The following is a 24071-nucleotide window of genomic DNA, read 5'->3' as shown; positions in this document are numbered from 1 at the left end:
TGCAAGGGGATCCACAGTGACCCAAGAGAAAAGGTTTTCCAGAACCTTCATGGAAAATTTCAGCACCCTATAGGCTCCTCTTTCTGCCTGTCCTAATCTCAAGGTTTCTCCCACACACAAACTCGGGCTGCAGCACCTACCTGGCTCCCTTTCCTGCCAGACTCCCCCCACTTGACCTGACATTTTTGGACTTAAACTAGGACACAGTATGACAAAAGCTTCTTGGTGAGACTTTTTTGGTCCTTTATTCTGTTTTGTAGACTGCAGAGATATTGCAGGTAGATTATTTTCTTGGTCATCCCACTTAACACTACAGTGACCTTGGGCCAAGCATCTAAGTATCTGCAGCTTAATGTCCTCAGCTCAAAAAAATCTTCCTCCCATGATAAAAAGCTGCAAATCAGTCAAGCATGCCCCTCACCTGGCCCAGTCCCTGACCCTCCGGAGTACTAAATTCTTCCTCCATTCCCTCTGATATAATCTGTCTTCAATCCTTGATGTCTGTTCCTTTTAAGATAAGTCAAGGGTTGGCTAGCAATCTCATGTGTCAGCTCTATATCGCCAAATCTCTCTTTGGCTTCTAATTCTCACATTCACTAGATCACAAAGTTTTGGAACTGTTCCCCCAAGTTCTCAGATACCACTGGCATGACACTGACTAGACCAAATTTCCAATCCTATTCAGTCTCAATTACCATCATACTCCTATGAAATCTCAATGGTTTGATTTTAGATTCTAAGGGTCAGAGAAGGATGGACAAGCCAGACTAGCAAAGCACCTGAGCTTAATATGCATCACCCAATAATCAATGTTCTGCTCAGGAGCAGATTAAACTCTGGGCATTGGAGAAATAAGCCTTGAAATGCCAGAGTTGACCTCAAGACTCCTCTAGTGGGAACATTTTTCAATGTTCCTATATGACTTGGGAAGAAGGGTACAGATGCCACTTGTCTTGATCTGCTGAACACTGAAATTCTGTGAGCTCTTGATGTGCCACCAAAAAGTTCAGTGAAGTATGTATTTCAGTTTTAATATCATGGTAGCAGTGACAGTATCCAGGAAGTTTGCCATTGCCTCACTGTTTGGAGCACTGAGGGCATTAAGCTAGCATCATTGTGGGCAGTTTCATCTCTTCAAAGCAAATGCGCACAAAATTGCAACTGAAGGTCAGGCAGTGAAAGAGAGCTACATTTCAGAACTGCATGCCCACTGGGACGACGTGACCTAGCAACATATTTTAATCCATAATTGGATAGTCAGAAAAGCTACCAAAGCATTAGTGTTCATAACATCAGGAATCCTCTTGCTAAAAGTTCCAGTTGGCCACACTCAGTTGGGTCTATAAAGAGTACATAGACACACACAAAACATTTTGGAGGGTTTTCAACCCCTGATCTGCGTGGGACGGGCACAGAGGCCCAGCTCTGGGCAACAAAGCTGAATGGCTCCAATTCCAAACAGGTACAGCCCGCCCCCAAGGGCCTGGGACCCTCTCTGGGCATGCGCAGCTAGATCCAGCCCCTAGAAAGCAGGTTTTCAACCCCTCATCTGCGTGGGACGGGCACAGAGGCCCAGCTCTGGGCAACAAAGCTTAACGGCTCCAATTCCAAACAGGTACAGCCCGCCCCCAAGTGCCTGGGGCCCTCTCTGGGCATGCGCAGCTAGATCCAGCCCCTAGAAAGCCGGTTTTCAACCCCTCATCTGCGTGGGACGGGCACAGAGGCCCAGCTCTGGGCAACAAAGCTGAACGGCTCCAATTCCAAACAGGTACAGCCCGCCCCCAAGTGCCTGGGACCCTCTCTGGGCATGCGCAGCTAGATCCAGCCCCTAGAAAGCCGGTTTTCAACCCCTGATCTGCGTGGGATGGGCACAGAGGCCCAGCTCTGGGCAACAAAGCTGAACGGCTCCAATTCCAAACAGGTACAGCCCGCCCCCAAGGGCCTGGGACCCTCTCTGGGCATGCGCAGCTAGATCCAGCCCCTAGAAAGCTGGTTTTCAATCCCTGATCTGCGTGGGACGGGCACAGAGGCCCAGCTCTGGGCAACAAAGCTGAATGGCTCCAATTCCAAACAGGAGACATTCCCAACTCCTTGCCCAGTGCCAGGGACTCTTTCTGGAGCCGCGGCCGCTAATGCAGCCGCGAAATATTTTCCCACTACGTATGCCATAGGAACCATAAGCTACCTTCTTAGATGGAAACTTCTCTATTTTAGCTCAGCCACTAGAAACACAGTAGCCAATAACTCATAAGCCTATCTTAACTCACACTGCATATCAAGCAGAATAGTAGCAGTGAACGTGAAGGACTAAACCACACCTCTCACAATGGTAAAGCAACGCAAAAGCCCACCAAACTTTCATATTGAAGAGTCTAGCCCAGATGACACCAACAGTACTGTAGTGTTAGACAACCTCTCTGACAAGGAATTCAGAAGGGAGCTACTTAGGATGCTTAGGGAATTAAAAGAAACAATGGAAAGCAATGCCAATAGAAGACAAGAGGATCTGAAGGCAGAAATGAGGAAAATGCATTCAGAAATGTCAGACCTGAAAAATCTCGTAGGCGAATTGAAAAGCTCAGTGGAAGGCCTCAGCAGCAGAGTAAGAGCTGCTGAGAACAGAATCAGTGAGCTCGAAGATGAAGTTCAGAGACTCTCCAGAAAAGAGCAGAAAATGGAAAAGAGACTCACAATTCGGGAACAGTTGGCAAGAGAAGATCGTGATGAAGCCAAGAGGGGTAACATAAGAATTATTGGAGTCCCAGAGGGACAGGAAGAAAACCTCGATGAAGAAGAAACTGTCAAAGACATCATTGCTACAACATTTCCAGAGCTGAAGAAAACTTGTGCCCACATTCAGGAGGCCCGAAGGGTACCAGCTAGAAGAAATCCGAATAAAAATACCCCAAGACACATTCTGATCAAAATGACCAAAACCTTAGACAGAGACAAAATTCTGAAAGCAGCAAGATCGAAGAAAGAAATCTCTTACAAAGGAGCATCCTTAAAATTCACAGCTGATTTTTCTGATGAAACCCTCATGGCCCGAAAACAGTGGTGGGACATAGTAAAAAAACTCAATGAAATAAATGCCTCCCCAAAAATACTTTTCCCAGCAAGACTCTCATTCATAATAGAAGGAACAACACACAGTTTCACAGACAAACAACAGCTCAGGAACTTCATAGACTCAAAACCATGGTTACAAGAACAACTAAATGGGCTACTTTAAGGCAAGAAAAGCCCCTCAAATACACCAAATTTTAACAGAACAATGGGACAAAATCCCATAACAATAATCTCTCTCAATGTCAATGGGCTAAACGCACCAATTAAAAGACATAGAGTGGCAAGATGGATTAGAAAATTGAACCCAACATTCTGCTGCCTGCAAGAAACGCATCTCAATAGTCAAAGCAAACACAGACTCAGAGTCAAAGGCTGGAAAACAATCCTACAGGCAAACAGCTCCCATAAAAAAGCTGGGGTAGCCATCCTTATATCAGACCACATCAATTTCAGAGTGAGGAAGGTCATAAGAGACAGTGAAGGCCATTTCTTATTGATCAAAGGATCTGTACAACAGGAAGAACTAACAATAATAAATGTATATGCACCTAACGAGAGACCAGCAAAGTACTTAAAACAACTACTCATAGATTTGGAAAAAGACATCAATAGCAACACAATACTAGTGGGAGACTTCAACACTGCTTTGTCACCTCTTGATAGATCAACCAGACTCAAGCTTAGCAAGGACATACTTCATTTGAGGGAAACAATGGAAGAAAGGGACTTAGTAGATATATACAGGACACTTCATCCACAAAAAGCTGAATACACATTCTTCTCAAGCGTACATGGAACATTCTCCAAGATAGACCACATGCTGAGCCACAAAACATGCCTCCATAAAATTAAGAAGGTAGAGATTGTATCAACAATCTTCTCAGACCATAATGCGCTGAAATTAGAAGTAAATCACACACAAAAACAGAAAACTAAATCAAACACCTGGAAATTAAACAGTGCACTATTGAACAACAAGTGGATTAGACAGGAAATCAAAGAGGAAATCAAAAGATTCCTAGAAACGAATGAAAATGAGAACACGAGTTACCAAAACTTATGGGACACAGCAAAGGCTGTGTTAAGAGGAAAGTTTATGGCTCTACAAGCATTCCTCAGGAAGGAGGAGCGAGCACACATAAGTAACCTAACCTCACAGCTTAAGAGCTTGGAGAAGGACCAAAAAAAGGAGCACAACCCGAACAGGAGAAAGGAAATAATAAAACTCAGAGCAGAGATTAACGAGATGGAAACCCAAAAAACAATCCGAAAGATCAATGAAACCAAGAGCTGGTTCTTCGAGAAAATTAACAAGATCGATAAGCCTCTAGCAAAACTCACAAAGAAAGGGAGAGAGAAAACCCTAATAAACCGAATCAGAAATGAAAAGGGGGTCATTACAACAGAAACCACAGAAATTCAGAGGATCCTCAGGGAGTACTTTGAGAAGCTTTATGCCACGGAACATCAAAACCTCGAGGAAATGGATAAATTCCTAGACTCCTACAGACTCCCAAGGCTGAACCAAGAAGACCTGGAATACCTGAACAGACCTATCACCATCAAGGAAATTGAAATGGTAATAAAAAGTCTCCCCAAGCACAAAAGTCCTGGCCCGGATGGATTCACTAGTGAATTCTTCCAAATCTTTAAAGAGGACTTACTCCCAATGTTCTTTAAGCTTTTCCACGAAATTGAAATATCAAAAACACTTCCGAACAATTTCTACGAAGCAAATATCACACTGATATACCAAAAGCAGACAGAGATACCACAAAGAAAGAGAATTACAGGCCGATATCCCTGATGAACACAGATGCAAAGATCCTCAACAAACTACTAGCAAATAGAATCCAACTACTCATCAAAAAGATCATACACCATGACCAAGTAGGATTCATCCCAGGGATGCAAGGATGGTTTAACATTCGGAAATCAATCAACATAATCCACCAAATCAACAAAAGAAAAGATAAAAAGCATATGATCATATCAATAGATGCAGAGAAAGCATTTGATAAGATCCAGCACCCCTTTATGATGAAAACCCTAGCCAAAATGGGTATAGAGGGGACCTTCCTCAACATAATTAAAGCCATCTACCACAAGCCTACAGCAAGCATCATCCTCAGTGGGGAAAAACTGAGAGTCTTCCCTCTAAGATCAGGGACGAGACAGGGATGCCCACTCTCTCCACTGCTGTTCAATATAGTACTGGAAGTACTTGCAATAGCAATTAGGCAGGAAAAAGACATTAAGGGCATTCAGGTAGGAAAGGAAGAAATCAAGCTCTCACTATTCGCAGATGATATGATACTCTACTTAGAGAACCCAATAACTTCCACCAAAAAACTCCTAGAAACAATAGACTTGTATAGTAAAGTTGCAGGTTATAAAATCAATACCCAAAAGTCCATGGCTTTCCTATACGCAAACAGTGAGAGAGAAGAAAGCAACATGAAAAAAACAATCCCGTTCACAATTGTGTCCCAGAAAATCAAGTACCTAGGAATCAGCTTAACTAAGGAAGTAAGGGACCTGTACAAAGAAAACTACAAAACGCTACTTCAGGAAATAAAAGAGGACATGAGGAAATGGAAAGATATCCCCTGCTCATGGGTCGGGAGACTTAACATTGTCAAAATGGCAATACTACTGAAAGCATTGTATAAATTTAATGCAATCCCTATAAGGATACCCATGACATTCTTCAAAGAAATGGAGCAAACACTCCTGAAATTTATATGGAACAATAAGCCCCCACGAATAGCTAAAGCAATTCTTGGGAAAAAGAAAATGGGAGGAATCAACCTCCCGAACTTCAAACTGTACTACAAAGCAGTAATAATTAAAACAGCATGGTACTGGAACAAAGGCAGAACTGCAGACCAATGGAACAGGGTTGAATACACTGACATCTCCCCTCAATCATATGCTCATCTAATCTTTGATAAAGGTGCAAGTAATGTGAAGTGGAGTAAGGAAAGCCTCTTTAATAAATTGTGTTGGTATCACTGGACGGCTACATGCAAAAAAATAGGCTCAGAACTCTGCCTAACACCATGTACAAAAGTAAGATCAAAATGGATTAAAGACCTCAACATCAGACCAGAAACCATAAGGTACATTGAAGATAAAGTTGGCAAAACCCTCCATGACATTGAAGCTAATGGTATCTTCAAAGATGCCATGCCACTGGCCGAGCAAGTGAAAACAGAGATAGATAAATGGGACTATCTTAAACTAAGAAGCTTCTGCACCTCCAAAGAAACAGTGACCAAAATACAAAGACAGTCTACAGAATGGGAAAGGATATTCACCGAATACACATCTGACAAAGGGTTGATATCCAGGATATACAAAATACTGGTTAAACTCCACAAGAAGAAAACATCCAACCCCATCCAAAAATGGGGCAATGAAATGAACAGAAACTTTCTCAAAGAAGAAATCCGAATGGCAAAAAAGCACATGAGAAAATGCTCTACATCATTAATCATCAGGGAGATGCAGATCAAAACCACAATGAGATACCATCTCACACCTCAGAGACTGGCCCACATTCAAAAGAACAAAAGCAACTGATGCTGGTGTGGATGTGGCGAGAAAGGGACACTCCTTCACTGTTGGTGGGAATGTACACTGGTTCAGCCCTTCTGGAAAACAGTATGGACGATTCTCAAAAAATTAGAAATTGAGCTCCCATTTGACCCAGCAATACCGCTCCTGGGAATATATCCCAGAGAGGCAAAAATGTATAGGCGAAGTGACATCTGCACTTGTTTGTTCATTGCAGCACTCTTTACAATAGCCAGAAACTGGAAGAAACCTGAATGCCCAAGAACAGATGACTGGTTAAAGAAACTTTGGTACATCTACAAAATGGAGTACTATGTAGCTGTTAGAAAAGATGAAGTCATGAAATTTACATACAAGTGGTACAATATGGAAAGTATCATGCTAAGCGAAATGAGTCAGAAAGAGAGGGATAGACATAGAAAGATTGCATTCATCTGGGGGATATAAAGTAACAAAGTATGAGATTAATACCCAAGAATAGCTGGGATCAGCACCAGGAGGGTTACTCCATAACTTAGAGGCCAGCCGGGTATCCTAGAGGAAAGGGCAGTTCAGATAGAGAAGGGAGCACCAAATAAAGGATGTTTGGAGGATCCTCCCAGGAGGGGAGATGCATGTCGAAAGTAGACTATGGACTGAACATGTTTGCCACTCAATGCCTCTTTTGCAGACCACAACACTCAAAAGGAGAGAGAGAACACAGGGGATTGCCCTGCCACAGAGACAGGGGGGATGGGGGGATGGGGGTGGGAGGGATATTATCCATGGTGGTGGAAAATGGGCACTGGTGGAGGGATGGGTATCTGATCATTGTATAATTGAAACCAAAGCACAAAAAATTGTAAATCTACAACTGTAAAAAAAAATAAAATAAAATAAAGGGAAAAAAAATCTCCTACAATTACAAAAGTAAATAAATAAACAAATAAAAAAAAACATTTTGGAATACCAGTCGTTCCTAATCACCATCACAACATACTGTTTGGTGGAACAGTTGTATAGTATCTTATGACTAATAATTAAATACCAAAACATATGAATGATTAAGTTTAGCTAATAATTTAAAGGGATTTCACTTCCTCTTGCGTATTAAACTGCTCTCCTGAGCAAAAGAGAAGAGGGTGTCCTGGGTGTGGATGTACCATCTGGGTCCTGCCCCAGGGCATATACCCTGCCTATGAAGGCCTGTGTGTGAGGGAGGAGAAAGAAGGAGAGCTCATGTGCTCAAACATGCACTGTGAGATGGATCTGACTGATTCAGAGGCAAAGTGATATTGGATCAGATGACAATAGGAGGCTTCATGCAATCAATGCATCTGTCCAAATTTATAACAGAACCTTCATCCCTAGAGAGACATTCAAGACCAGCATAAAAATCACAGCCCACCAGTCACTGAATCTGGATCAGGAGCCAGAAGACCCAACTCATGCCGCTCCTTGCTCCCTACCACATGGTGGACTCCACATTTATCAGTAACCACATCTCAAGCTTTGTGAATAAGCCTCCCTCTCCAAACACCATCTTGCTGTCTTTTGCTGAATCTCATTACTTATATTCAACTCGGTGCTTCCCAAAGAACTGTCTGTATAACCTCACTTGCAGTTGGATGACCCTCCTAAACACTTCTCCACGGCACAGCCTGTTTATCCTAGACTCCTGGACAGAATCCAAGGACCAAAAAAGGGCAACCATCCTGCAGAGACCTCAAGCCCCAAATCAAGGCAATGGCCCATTCAGCTTTCCAAGTTAAGTGCAGTCAGAAATCCTAAAGGAAGATAATAAAGATGCTCCAGTAAGTTTGCCTGTGGCTCTAAATCCCATAAATGCCTTTGGAAAGCACAGACCAGACTAACCCAAGTGACAGAAGCTGACCTTCCAGGCCCCCTCAAACCACAGTACCAGACTGTGGTTCCCTGGTGTTTCATTCTGAATTCTCCTTGAGATCTTACTTCAACCTACTTATCAAGGGCAAATAACAATTTATGTCAAATGAGTGGGAAAGAATGTGGAATTCATTTATTTTTACAGCCTACACACTTCTGGATCAAAATGAAAATTCTATGGCCATGGGAAAAAAGTTGCCTTCTTTGGCAAGATTTTCCTTCTCCATGAAAATGTGGTCCTGAGATACTAATAAAGGTAATTGGGCTCACCCTCTGAATCTTGCTATTGAACTCTCTCAATCACTCTTACTAATATCTTTTCACATGTCACCATTCATTCCTGAAGATAAACAACTTTGGTGTTTTTAATAACACCCTTTTCCTGAAATGCACTTCAGGCATTCAGCAAACATCATAGCCTTTACTTCACAACCCTGCCAAGTCAGGGATCAGATGAGGAGGATGCAATCCAATTGGAGGTCACACCCAGAAGCTCTGGGGAACAAAAATTTCCCTCAATATTAAGGAATACCTAACACATTTGCTGGGTTTTAGTGACCATATATGGTCTGCCACTACAGTGTGCAATCTTCAGATAGTGGCCTCATGCACATTAATATGCACTTAATGGGCCTAATAAACTCTTGGGAAACAAAAAGCAGTTAAAAATCTGTTTTTCCCATTGTTGAAATGATCTCGAGTCAGTGAAGTAAGGTAATGGACTTAGAAATTAGTCATATAATGTAATAATTGTTAATCATCATATTCAGTATGGTAAATAGATGCTATAAGAAAATCAACTAGGAATTCAATTCCTTCTTAGATTTATTTCCTTTTGAATTCTTGAGGCCACTGTCATCCCTGGAGCGATAGCACAGCGGGTAGGGCATTCGCCTTACAAGCGGCTAACATGGCCGACCCGAGTTCGATTCCTCCGCCCCTCTCGGAGAGCTCGGCAAGCTACCGAGAGTATCTCACCCGCAGGGCAGAGCCTGGCAAGCTCCCCGTGACGTATTTGATATGCCAGACACAATAACAACAAAGTCTCCAATGGAGACATTACTTGGGCCCGCTCCAGCAAATCGACGATCAACGGGAGGGCCTTTACCTTTACCTTTACTGTCATCCCTCAAAGAAAAGTAACATTCTGATCTTTCCATTTCTCTCCCAAAGAATAATTATTTATCATTTTTTAAAAAAGAGGAGATGCCCTATGGCAAGAAAGGGGTAAGTGGGTGGGTACATGAAGTGTGCAGGAGCTCTCACTTAATCCTTTTACTTCTCAGACCCCAGATCAAACCCTCAAAAGCGCCTGAGGTCACAGTCTGAAAACTATAGGTCTAAGATATCGAGGTAAAGCAAAGATTCTATACATAAAATAGAAAAAGGCATAATATTAATTATTCATGTATTTGTGTGTTTATGTGAAGTCAAAACATATATAAAATACATAAGCCCCAAACACTGATTGGGCATAAGGAAAACTGCAAAAGAACAACAACGTGGGTGAAACTATTAGGACCAAAATGGAAAGAACTCTAATTCTATAGCAATCAAAGCAGTAGAAGTCAAGAGAATAGAATATTTGACAGTGACTACACTCTGGCCGAGCAAAAGTTGAATGATAACACCCAATGCTGACCAGGCTCAGTGAAAGCAGTAGAATAATGCATTGCTAATCTCTATGAAGGAAGAAAGGGGTTTCATTTTGAGAAACAATCTTCCATTTAAAATATCCATACTCTTTTAGTTATAAGTAGTTCTCCCCCACCACTACAAGAAATAAATTCTTAAAATTAATTCAAAAGAAGAAAACAGAGAGTTGACAAGGTTCACTTCAGAATTAGCTCCGACAGAAAAGCAGATGTTCAAAAATAGGGAAGTGATAAATGAAATAGTGGTGTGATGATGGCAGAATATTATACAGTCATTATCAACACAGTAAAAATTCTCTTTCAAGAAAAAAGGCTTTGGGGCTGGAGTGATAGCACAGTGGGCGGGGCGTTTGCCTTGCACGAGGCTGACCCGGGTTTGATTCTCAGCATCCCATATGGTCCCCTGAGCACCACCAGGAGTAATTCCTGAGTTCATGAGCCAGGAATAACACCTGTGCAATGCCGAATGTGACCCAAAAAACAAAAAAAGGGGGGAAAAGGCTTTATTTAGACTTGAGAGATGATCAGAGTGCATTATGTGCATTACTGAGGCCCTGTGCAATGTATCTCATTACAGCATAGCCCCACAAATACTACTAGATAGGGCCCTGATCTACACCCTTACCACCGGCCAATCAGGTGCAGCACTACATTGTCAGGCCCGAGCACTGAGTTATCAGACCCCACATCTGACTATCACTAAATAAGGTCTCCGGTGGCCCCCATCACCAATTGGAGTGGAGCAAAAAATAAATTTTAAAAATTAAGTAAATAAAATCCTCCAGATGAGCCATGCTTTCATTCCTCTGTGAACCTCGCCAAGGTGCTCTTGTCCTCTCATCAGCAATCCCAGATACCCCTGCTCTCATTTCCATCTGATCACTGAGTATATACTTCTCAGTCCAGTGGGTTTGCTCCCAAATTACATCTATCTTGCTTTTTAAGTCGTTTGTACTCATTGCAACCATATAATTTAATTACACATTGTATAATAAGCTTATGAAGTTATGACTGCTTAAAATGATGAAAGTTGTTGTTTCTAAGAAAATTGATTTGAATGCTTTGGAAAGACTTTAAAAGCTAGTCACTGTCATCTGCAATTGCCTGTTTATTGCAGCACTCTTTACAATAGCCAGAATCTGGAAAAAACCTGAATGCCCGAGAACAGATGACTGGTTAAAGAAACTTTGGTACATTTACACAATGGAGTACTATGTAGCTGTTAGAAAAGACGAAGTCACGAAATTCACATACAAGTGGTACTACATGGAAAGTATCATGTTAAGCGAAATGACTCAGAAAGAAAGGGATAGACATAGAAAGATTGCATTCATCTGGGGAACATAAAGTAACAAAATAGGAGACTAACACCCAAGAATGGCTGAGATTAGTACCAGGAATTTTACTCCATGGCTTGGAGGCCAACCACACATGCTAGGGGAAAAGGGAGCTCAGATAGAGAAGGGAACACCAAATAAAGGTCTTGGGAGGACCCTCCCAGGATGGGAGAAGCATGCTGAAAGTAGACTATAGACCAAACATGATTGCCACTCAATGTTTCTTTTGCAAACCACAACACACAAAAGGAGAGAGAGAACAGAGGGGAATGCCCTGCCACAGAATCAGGGTGGGATGGGGGGTTGGGGGGGTGGGAGGGATACTGGGATGCGTGGTAGTGGGAAGTGGGCACTGGTGGAGGGATGGTATTTGATCATTGTATAATTGAAACCCAAGCACAAAAATGTGTAAGTCTGCAACTGTACCTCATGATGTCTCACTATTAAAAAAAATTTTTAATAAAAAGAAAAAAGCTAGTCACTGAACTAGCTGTCAAATCACATGGGGGCAAAATCACTGCAAAGGACCAGATAAAAATCATACAGTTTTAGGCCACCACACCGACATTGCTTCATTAGCATCTTCAAGTTCTCCATGACATTTAAAGAAAACAGAACTAGATATTAGACTCTGTAAAGAGCTTATTATGGGCGTGGTTTATGCAAGGGATAGGAGCAGAAAGGCATTCGGCAGAACCAGTCCAAAATGAACCATGGACTTACACTCAAACTATGGCAAGTGAAGGTGCATATCAAATGATGATACTAGGACAAAATATGTAGTACATATACATAATGCTTTGTTTTACTCTCCTTGAACTGATATTCCGAGTAACTGCTCCACAAAACCTGACTGTATTGAAGAGTAATTCTGTCGAACTTTCAGAACAAGTCCATTCCAACAGGGACGGGCAGTGTCTTGATAGACCACTATCAGTATCTGCACTTACCTTCCTAGAACAGTGCTAAGCACACAGTAGAACTCACATAAATAAAGACTGAATCAATGAAACTATATGACAAATATGAAAAAAAGTTTCTAACAAAAAGAAAAAATAAAACACTACACGTAAACAGTGAATCTACCTGCATTTTAAAATGGAGGCAGCGGGGTGAAACATTAAGAGAGTGCTCCAAATATACAAAAGTTGCATATGCTCCAAGTACATAAAAATTATGATGAAATAACATAGAGGAAATCATCAATTTTAAAATATTTATTTTAATATCAAAACACATACATACAGGTTATTTAAGACATTAACTAAGAAAGAATAAAAATAGAGAAACCGGTTTTTGTTTTTATTGGACTCGCAGAATAAAAAGGAAATCAACATTCTCATCTTATAAATTCTCAACAGTTAGACCACCTTTAACACGCCCTCTGCATAAGCCAGCTCACCACCTCAAGCAGTTCTGTCTCCTCCTAAGACCAAACTTGTATCAACACTTACTTTGTATTTCCAGCTAGTCAGGTAGCTATTTTTAAAATCTGGTGTGATCCACCCTCTCATTTACCATCTATTTGGTTTTTTATTTTAAAAAAATCTCCAAATGCAATTTGCATTCCCAAGAGATCCCCAAACACCATCTAATTAAATCATTCAATCCGAAAACAAATTAAAATGAAATATCACTGCAACCCCCCAGAGGAAAATAAACTTTTCAGTCATGACTACAACAGACTTCTGGGGTGATGCTCCAAAGCCTCTTCTAATTTCAAGTCCTATGGAACATCCTGCAGAACATTTTGTGACATTTGTAGCTTCCAGAACAACTTTCCTTCCAAAGCAACCAGGAGCCTGAACAGGACTCCAAAGCAAAACATTCACTGGAGAATGGAAACACTTTCATTAATGACTTCACCAGATCACTCGGCATCCTCCCCATGAACTCATTCATTCATCCACTACCCCATCCAACACTGCGTACAATGTGCCAGGAAGTGTCCAGGGTGTTCCACAAATATTTCTGTCTATTCAAGAGCCAGTAAGACCCAAGTCTCAGATCCCATCACTCACTCTGATGCCCACTCCAAGCACTTCAGGGGATCATTTTCCCTGTGACCTGTTGGTTCTTTTCAGAGGCAGTTTCTTAGGTAAGGTACATGAGCTTGCATTCATAATACCTGTTAGATACCCAGTACCACACTCATACTCATACATGCACACACACACACACACACACACACACACACACACACACACACGAGAGAGAGAGAGAGAGAGAGGTCTAAAGCATATTGGCTAGGTTAAATCTTAAATCCCTCTGTTACTATTCCCCATAGTGTGAGACAACCCTCTCAAGTCCTAAAACCTCTGTGGATATAAAATGGAGTAAATATTACCTACCTCTTGGGTTTGTGGGGATTAAATAAGTCAATAAAGCACTTAGAATATTCACCAGCATGCAAAAGGCATTATAATTTTTTTCTTTTGTGATTATCCCTTATTCTCTTGAGCTCAGCAAAATAAATTTGATTGATCAAAAGTCTCTAGTGAGTAGCGGGACCTAAGTGGACAGTGAAATGCACAAAAACCTCCCAAAGTAAGGACAATAGTCTGGCCTTACCCTTTCCCACCCTCAGCCTTCAAATAGCTGCACATGGCCACTCTCAAACCTTGGCGTTTCCTTACCTAAGTAGACTAAATACCTCAATTTACCTAAAACTCCCTGTATCCCATCTTGGGCATGGTTCTGGCCTTAATTGAGGAGCTATCACAACTTATCATGACACCCTTATGTCACACCCAACAAATGATCCTGCCCTTCTCCACTCATTTATGGTTCCTGCCTTGGCACCTGCCTCAAGTTCCTAACTCTTGCCTGGAAGTTGTAGCTTCAGCCTTTCAGTTCTGAGAATCTGGTCAGAAGGAAACATCCACAGGAAAGTTTGATACTGTCCCAGAACAGGTCCAAGAGGACTGGGTCATCATATGTTTTAAGAATTCTGCTTCCTCTTCCCCCTTAATCATTTTGGGGATATATTTTCAAGTTTCAAGCAATGCATGGCCATGTGGTTCCCTCAGAGACCCCTTTTAACTTTACTGTACACATTTTCATGCTGTGCCTTATAGCTCATGTGACATCATCTACAGTCAACCTAAGAGGGCCTACTCTGCAATGGTTCCTTAGCACGGCTTCCCACAGTAGTACCTTTTCCCACCTCCTCCCTGTGCAGACCAGAAAAGCTCTGGAGAACCCTTTCCCGGAGACACACACACACACACACACACACACACACACACACACACACACACACACACACACCCAGAATCTAGGATGAAAAAACAAAACAAAACAAAAAGCCAAAAACAAAAAAAACTCCAAATCTATGAGCACATGGGAAATGAACAGTATGGCCTCATGTCTCCCTGGAAATATTCCAAATTACCCCCAAGCAGTGTATTTCTTCTGCAGATTAACTGTCAATCCAGACTCAAGGGATGAAAAGGGGTAAGTAAGAAAAAATAGCAACAGGCACCAGCAGATTGACAAATTGGCCTGCCAACGCCAGTGTCTGGCTGGGAGAGACAGGTATGAGGGAGAAGCGCCCATGGGTGTCCTTTTCTGGGGAAGTGGAGAGCCAGGGCTTGTTCTGAAGCAAGTCCTAGGTGGGAAGCAAAGTGGCTGTGGAAATCTCTCCCAGGAAGGAATTCTGCACATGTGGTCTAAGCAGCCATCCCCAACCTGGTTATGGCAGCAGGTGCAAGAGGTGGCCCCAGACACCCACATATAAACGAAAGAGTGTTTCTGGGTGAAAGGAAAGCCTTGCATCCCGCCAGATATGTGCCAAGGTCAGCCAGGCAGGAGACCCAGAGCCTGAGAGTCCTTCGGTTTAACTGGTGAACTAGGCTTGTCCAGTCCTCTCCTTTAATTAAGCTCACAAGCTTCGAGAAAAGCAAGGGTGGGAAGCCGAGGCGAATAAAAGGCAGGTGTGAACCAAAGACTTGCATATGTGTGTGTATACCAGGCTCTAGTGCCCCGCGGCGCCCTGGGCTCTCGAGCTCGGCAGGCCCGGGCCAGCTCATTGGACGGGGTGGCTCCCTTGAGCGCCCTGGACCCCATCCTTCCGGACCCCAGCACTGACTTGGAACTCGACCCCTCACCTCACCCCTCAGCTGCAGCGTTAGATTCCAAACCCATGCCGCCGCCGAGCGGGTCTGTCTGCTCCGCCCCAGCCTCTCCCTGGGCCCGGGAGCCGAGCCACCTTAGGGAACGGCCTTCACCCGGCCCCCATCGGCCACGCCGGGGAGGCACAGCCCAAGGCGGACCCTCCCGGTCCCAGACGGAAGCGCCACTGCAATGAACTCAGATCGGGTACCTCTTCCCTGTCCTGGAGAGGACGGGGACCCTCGGGCTGTGGCGGGGCTGGGCACCCCGAAGCTGCAAGCAAGCACCCTGAGCCACAGATCCCGCATTTCCGAACGCCTACCGACACCCCCTCACCCCGTCCTAGCCCCGCCCAGCAAGGCTGGGGCTGTGCAATCTTCCCGGCGCGGGCTCGTCCCGCAGTCTGTGGGTCCTAAATGCCTACGGCTAGGGCCGCACGGGCACGTCGCCAGGAGAGCTCGATTGCCCGCGCGCGCGCGCTCTTGTTCACACATAAGCCGTCACGCGTACACATCGTCGGGGCCGTGTCCCGGGTTGCGATCCCGCGATCCCGCAAGCGACCGGTCCGAGTCACACGCACACGTGGACACGTGCGCAGCGCGCCCCCACACCGCCGGCCCCGCTGCACACACCCGCGCGTGGAGCCCCGCGCACACATGTGTGCCCTGGAGAAGCGCGCACGGCCGCGGACACGGAGGGTCCCGCACGCGGGCAAGCGCAAACACGCACCCCCCTATCAAGCGCCCGTGGCCTCAGAGCCTTAGCAGGCGCTAGGTAATGTGCACCAGCCCCGACGCATCAGGAGCCGCGCCCGCACACCCGGGCCCCCTGGGCGGCCCAAGTTCCCCAGGGCGCCCCGTACCTTGGATATGCTGCTTGATGACATTCTCCAGGTGGTCCAGCCGTTCAATAATCTTCAGCGTGTCCCCTTTGCCTTCGTCCAGCTTCTTGTCGGGCGCCGGCTCCTGGCCCCGCACATACACACTGGCGATGTAGTTGGTGACCCAGCCCACGTAGAGCAGGCAAATGATGTTGGTCATGCCGCTCAGGATCACGCAAGTGGACACCAAAGTTTTGGTTTTCCTGGTGCACATCATTCTGAGCTCCCTCCTCCATATAGAGCTCCCGGGGGCCCCTGGTCGCAGCGCTCCCCGCACTCCCCCGCTCTCACACCCCCTGGTACGCCCGGGGGTTCGCTGGGCGCCGGGGCACCTGAGTCCCGAGGTTCTCCAAAGCCCGGTCCGCTCGCGGTGGCAAGTCGCCGTGCCCAAGTTTGGAGCTCCCGCCTCTGGCCACCCGGAGAGAACGCTTGACAAAGGAAACGGGGTGGCTTTTCTTTTTTTTTCTTTCCAAATTAAAAATCTCCGAGCCCTTCTCGGAGCAGTCACGGGCTACCAGCGGCCACGCGCCGCGGTTGGCGCGACGGGGAAACTTTGCCACAGCCCGGGTCCGCGGCCGCACCGCTTCCCATCGCCGGGCGCGGGGAGTCTAGGCGGTCCGAGCGGCCCGCGCGGCTGGGAGGACGGCGGCGGCGGCGGGGAGAGCCGCGGAGCCCAACAGCCCGGCCCCCTCCGAGCGACAAGCGCCGCCACCAATCGCGCTCCGGCTCCGGAGAGGGGCCGGGGCTGGGAGGCTGCGGACCAACGGGGAGGGCGAGGAGGGCGGAGCCGGGCCCCCGGGCCCCACCTGCTGGCCGCCCCTGGCTCCCGCCCTCCAGGGATGCGCCCGAGCCCCCTCCACTAGCCCGTGCCGACGCGGGCTGTCCCCGACCCGAAACGCCCAGAGGGGGCGCACAACCAGTCGCAGCCCCTAGTTCCGCAGGTTCCACCTCTGGGGGCGAGGCGGACTGGGGAATTCCTGCGCAGGAGCCTCGGGTCTTCAGGACTTGAAGCCCCTCACCCCATCTTGGCTGCTGAGCTTCCCGGCGTTCAGCCCACCGTGCAACTCCTAGATCCCTTGTCCTGGTGGCCAGAACGCAGAGGGACCAGGAAAGTGTGCGGGTCTGATAGCCAGGCAGGTCGTGCCCTGAGTTAAGTCTTGCTCTGCGTTTCCACGTCTTCCTTGGCCTAATTTGGCCACTGTCCGCAGACCTCAGGGATGTCTCCAGATTTGGCAACTGTCGAAAGAACGGGCCCTCCCAGGAATCTCCTTTAAGATTCTCCTCAACCCGCTCCAGCATCCCCCTCAATGATTATTGGCCCACTTCTTGGTGTCCTTTAAAGTCTGGGCAACTCCCAGGCTAGAGCTATCCTGTAACCGACAATGCTTGTCATCCCCGGACTGTAAAATCCCTCCACAGATCTTTTGGGATTGATGTTAGATAGAGACAGAACTATGACTGACAACAGAGACAGCTGCAACCTACTGGTGACATTATTTTTTTTGATAGAGCAAATATTTATTAATATCGTCCCACTCAGGAGAAACACTCCTCAATACCTGAATAGAATTCCTTTTAACAAAGACTTTTTTCAAAACCCTCGCTCCACACGGAGTCATATTTTCCCGGGCTGAAGTCTTAGAGAGGTAACCTGGTGGCCTGCAACGCTGCCAGTCGTGATAGTTACCTCCAGAACTGTCTTCAAACTGGAACCAGGTATTACAAGGAAGGAGGCCATAAAGCCAAAGAAAGGTCATTTCCAGGCACCATGTGCTCTGTGCTTGGCTTACAAAAACCTCCAAAAGATGCTGTGGAAATACAGCCCCTTTAGGAATCCTGGATAATTCCTTTTCACCCCTGGGTGAAAGAGAGAACAATAGGTGAGTGAGGGGAGAGAAGAAAAGGATAGCATGAATGTTTTGATAAGTATGAGAGCGGAGAATGAGAACATGCTTTCAAACTAGAAAACACACAGAAAGACAAGGCAAAGAAAAATAAAACCAGATTAAGTAAAATCTGTCTCTCTCAGTCTTCTCTGCAAGTATAATCTATGCACACATAAAGAGTCCACACTTCCTTCTGCTTGAATGAATTTCCAAGTGGTGGCAGCCTTAAGGACACTGAACGCCAAAGCTCAAATACTTCCTTCTGTTGTGCACCCGCTCCCAAGCAATCAGCTCTTCCCAAGATCTTCCTAAACTACCACAGGGCCAGACAGAAAGGAGTAATATTCATTTTTCACATCCTTAATAGAAAAAAAGAAAAAGTCCCAAGGGTAAGTACACTGTTCAAGGAGAAAATAAAGTGAATTATGTGACCTTATGTTTTTTTTTTTTTTGGTCTGGGTGATCCTCTCTATACTAATTTGTAACTGGAAGAGTTTGTATGCAACTAAAAAAAATGCAGAGCAGACTCTCCCTACTGAAGTCAGGGGGAGAAGCTTACTTTAAAGCATAGTAATTGGAAGTGCAGTCAGACTCCAGGATTCTGATCCTACCTACACCCACCACTTGGTGATGTGGGCTTGGACAAGTTTCAGAAACATTACTGGGGTCAGTCTCTCCATTTATCAAACACAGACCACACCTGCTAAGAGGCTGGTTCTGAAGATAAAAAGGGAGTACACAAGCACACACAGGAATCACCATGGGACACATAGTGGGTACTCAGGCTCATGCACATTGCTTCCAGGATACAGTAAACTCTATCCTGTTAAGAAAACTTGGCTTCTCCACAAACCAATCACCAGAAATAGCCCTTTCTTCCCTAATGCAAGCAAGCACACAGGAACCAAAACTAAAGGTAGCAGAATGCTTATGCTGCCTCGCTGGACTCAGTACACTGACCCTCTATTCCTAATGTCTGTCTTTACCATCAGCAGTGAAGTGCTCTGGATAGGTTGATAGACTGTTCTTCTTTGATTCTTCAAAGACTAGAATCAGGGATTATTGCTCAAATAATAACCCTATTACCCTCAAATTTCTACTCAAGATTCCCAACTCCTTGGTTATAAACAAGTGGCTTGAAAGATAGCACAAAGGGTTTTACCACAAATATTTTTCTGTTACAAGGCCAAGAAAGAGTTAGCACCTACATATAAACCTTCCTATAAACAATTCCTGAGTAGAGACTCATATCTTTGGCCCTCATTCAATTATGTGCAAGCCAGTAAGTAATCATCGTGCCCTGCGGTTTTGAACAGCTGCCCTAGTCCCTGCCCATTCTGCACCAGACCTATGGCCATAACCTGAATTGCCTGGTCTCATTATAAGCCTCTAAATGAAGTTTAAAATTATCCTTGAGCTAAAAGGATGTTTCTGATCTTCAAGTTATGTCATTTATCGAACTACTAAATGGTTCTTCACCTTTGTTTTACATAAATGCTTCCTGAGGGGAGCCCTGTGAAGTTTATTAGGTAATGATTGTGACCAAATTTGGCAAAGACCCTAAGTACAATGAAGTTCCTTAAACTTATGCCTTCCATTTGAACCTGGGAATCACCTTTCACTTCTGTGCAAGAAAGAATCTTGAAAAATCCACAAACTTTGAAGATCCTCGTACTTTCAGCATTGTGTTTGACCCTTTTCTACGTTGGGTAGACAGCTGCCCTCTCAATGTGATTTAAGAGAAAGCTTACCCACAAGGATTTAAGAAATCCTTACCCACAAATGTAATCATGTTGTCATCCAGCTAAGCCTACATCTTGAGCATCTTTGATACTAAGGTTGGAAAAGCTGTAATCAATGGATCAGTTCATTAAACATGGGTATCCTGTGCTAAGAGCTAAAGAGGAACAGTGGGTCAATTTTGACCAGTGGAGAAGTCCACTTATCAGAGAAGGAATAGCAGTCCTGGATACCCACCAGATGGCAGTATCATGCAAAGCCTTGGGGCCAAGAGGTACAAATAGGATGTGGGGGCACAGGGGGAAAACAGACCCTAAGGAACTCTCAGTTCCCTGACATGGAAGTGCAGTTAATAGAGCTCTAGGAGAACAGCAGGGATCAATCCAAGATTCTGAGACAAAGGACTTGGAAAAGCAATTGGTCCAAGGTTTGATTCTATCAAGCGCAGGAAAGGGATAAATTTGACCGGAAAGTAGAACTTGTGAGGGATGGTTGATGAACAGAGAGGAATGTTTGAATAGTACCTACACTGTGGTGGGTCCAATGTTTTTCAGATGTTTTCTATTGAGGACAAACTTGGAAGCCAGTAAGTTGGGTTCATATCCCAGTTCTGCCATTCACTAGTTGCATGATTTGGGGCATGAATTTCAAGGGGTGCACAGGAAGCCTGGGGCCACTCCACAGGATATTCTGCCAATCAGGCATCAATCCAATGCTAAGACTGATGCATGTGATCCAATGCATCACATCCAGTGAGATGCTGTTTGGACTCTGTGGTGCCATGAACCATCACAATGACCCTGGAAATGCTCAGGGGACTTGAGGGCCACACTTGACAATGCTGGGGGATTTCTGTGATATCTGAGATGCTGGAAATAGAATCCTAACCCCCTGTACTATCTCCGTGGCCCTAGTCATATAATCTTGAGTTAAGTTACTCAACCTCACTATCCCTTAATTTTTTTATAAATAAAGACAAATATTGCACAATATGATAGGGAGAGAATAGTGAGATTAGTTGAATTCACATATATAAAAACATTAAAGATACCATATACGTTGTCTATTATTAATACTTCTGAGCACAAGGTATCTGAAAACTATATGAAAGAAGAAAAGACCAGCTATTCAGAAGGAAACTTACTTTAACTATGCAAAAAGGGTCCTAAAATTGGTCGCCTGCAATTCACTTCACTGCAGCACCCTAAGCAAATCCTACCTGGTGCACAAGGCTGATCCTGGCAAAAATTCTGCAACTGGTATCCATACTGCTATCTGTTCTCTTACCCACTCAATGTGCTCTCAGAGCCTCCACAAGGCAAGACCCAGAACTGACTACTGGGGATGCAGCGATGACTCACAGACCCACGCTGGCCCCAAGGAGATCTCTGGGAAGATGAAGGTCAACTTAATTAACAGCCGCAATGCATTCTGATAAGCTCAAATCTGATATATCACATAAATGTGAGCAAGAAGGAGGACCACAGTAGGCGAGGCACTTCGTTCCTCCCTAACAAGTAGTTTTGCAAATTTTTTAAAAATTTTATTACTTTACTTACTTTACTTATTAGTGAAACACCATGAGATACAGTTGGAGACTTACAAATTTTTGTGCTTGGGTTTCAGTTATACAATGATCCAGTACCCATCCCTCCACCAGTGTCCATTCTCCATCATTTACATTTTTTTAAAATTTTTGTTAGTGAAACACCATAATAGTTCCCTTCCAAACACTCTATAGATGCATTGGATGGAAATTTTTTCTTTAGACTTGAAGGAAAATATTTGTAAGATGCTTAAACTATCGATCGGTATCCAGAATACATATAACTCAATGAAACAGGTAAAATTATCAAAGTGGAAATAAATTAACCACAAATATGAGAAATAAATTAATCAAAGTATAAATATTCAAAACTTTGAAAGGATGCTTAAAACTTTTTAAAAAACCACAAAATTTATTTTTAAATAAATACTATATGTAACCTATGAGATTAACAAATTTGATGTAATAGTATTAATCATCATAAGAGGTACAATATTTTTCCTACTACTGATAAAGTGGAATTGATACAATTACAGTGAAGGGTAATTTGGTAGTAATTACAAAATTTAAAATGTGCACACACTATGTGGTCCATGGACCAATAGCATAATCATTTGGGTATTTATTATAAATATAAATTATCAGGTCCATCCAGCCCATATTTGCTGAATCAGAATCTTCATTGTAACAAAATCCCAGATCAATCATATAAAGCCTAAGAGTTAACTATAGAGTTTCTTTGAGGAAAAAAAATCAGAATTAGGGTAGTGACCAACTTCTGAACTGTAACCTGTAATGTCTTTATTTTTACAAAGATTATTTATTAATGTAATCCTTCTAAAATTGTTTGAATGACTGGCAATGTTCAGGGCTTACTCCTGGGTTTGCACTTGACAATGTTCAGGGCTTACTCCTGGTTTTGCACTCAAGGATCACTCCTGGCATACTCAGGGGACCAGATGGGGTAAGTGGGATTGAACCCAGGTTGGCCATGTGCAAAGCAAGCACCCTACCATTGCACTGTATCAATCCAGCCCCTGTTTTTCAATTTTAAAAATATGATTCCTTTGTGCTGATCTTCCTGCTGTAGGTTGCCAGCCTCCTTTGTGATTTGAACTAGTTTCGAAAGTGCTCTGAAACTGTTTCCTCATCTGTGAAATGGGGGAAATAATTATACCTGGAACATATAAGACCAACCAAGCCTTACACATTGACAGGCTTTGATAACAACAGCACCTCAAATATAATTCGACCTTTAGCATTCACAGTTATGACTTTGTCATTAGGAAAATGGACATCTTTTGTGGTTTATCACTATATGGATGAGGCAATGCTACAGAAGATTTTCACCAAGTGAAACAATGGGATAAATACATACACATGCACTCATGCGTATACTTCACATGCTAATTAGGCTGGTTACATGCACTTCATTTTTAAAAATATGAAAGAAACCATCAAAGAACATCACATTTACCCAGCAGGGAGAGCAACAAGGTTATCCCCAACCATCCCTACACTTTTGCACACTCAGTTATTTCTTAGGTGTCCATTTTATATAAATAAAATTTTTATAGAGTTGTTTGACAGTAGAGGTATAATAAAATATTTCTCTTTGAAGGGGGAGGGAACATCCTGTTCTTGTTTCCTTTGTGTATAGGGCGGGGAGAGGGGAGGGTGGCTCCCAAGCAATGTTTGGGGGATTCTAGGGGACACTTCGGGAGACATGGCCAACTAGACCAGATGGGTTTAATGTTTTACCCTGTTCAGGCCAGGTACTCAGGGCCCATAAGAGCCATAGCCAGCCATAATCGGGGACTTCCGGAGGTACACCTGGTAGTGTTGGGGGCCATGAGGTACCCAAGATTATAACCTTGGAGAAGTGTGCCAGTGCTTTGGCTTCTTGTTATTTAAAAATATACTCAAAAAGAAATGTTGATTAGGAAAGCAGTAGAACACTGTGGCTGCATACCTATAATAGAAAGACTTTAAATTCTGGATGTGTTACTACTTCGATGATTCTCAGAAAGTTAATTAAGCTCTTCTATCACAACCTACTCATCTACAAAATGAGAAAGGATTTCATAAAAAAAATTTTAAAAAAACACTATAAAATTCTCATAGGTCACCCCACCCAGTATTTTCAGAAGCCCCAGCAGCCACACCCACCTCCCACGACTGCTGCCGCATTGATTCACCCACCGGCTCTACACTGCCAATTCACGACTAAAACTCCCAAGGAAATATTAGCCATGCCACTATAATCTTTGGAAACACATTTTCCCATGGTCAAAAACTCTGGGGCACACTTAGGAGGAAGGTGGACCAAGTGCCCGCCTTGCTGAAGCCCTGCAGCCATACCCACACTTCATTTCTGCAGCT

At 44.1% G+C, this 24071-nt stretch overlaps 1 protein-coding gene across 1 annotated transcript in view; it reads right to left on the bottom strand.

The window, feature by feature from the left end:
- GALNT18 (polypeptide N-acetylgalactosaminyltransferase 18) overlaps positions 1-17190 on the bottom strand; it is a 379034-nt gene extending 361844 nt beyond the window's left edge. The window contains exon 1 of the mRNA XM_056116106.1: positions 16500-17190. Coding sequence (XP_055972081.1) covers positions 16500-16734 — 235 coding nt within the window. The 5' untranslated portion in view covers positions 16735-17190. The remainder of the gene's footprint in view (positions 1-16499) is intronic.
- Between the last annotated feature and the right edge of the window lie 6881 nt (positions 17191-24071).

The sequence above is a fragment of the Sorex fumeus genome, unplaced genomic scaffold, assembly GCF_029834395.1.
Source record: "Sorex fumeus unplaced genomic scaffold, SorFum_2.1 ptg000030l, whole genome shotgun sequence".
Classification (NCBI taxonomy): domain Eukaryota; kingdom Metazoa; phylum Chordata; class Mammalia; order Eulipotyphla; family Soricidae; genus Sorex; species Sorex fumeus.
This window is presented reverse-complemented; position numbering and strand designations above follow the sequence as displayed.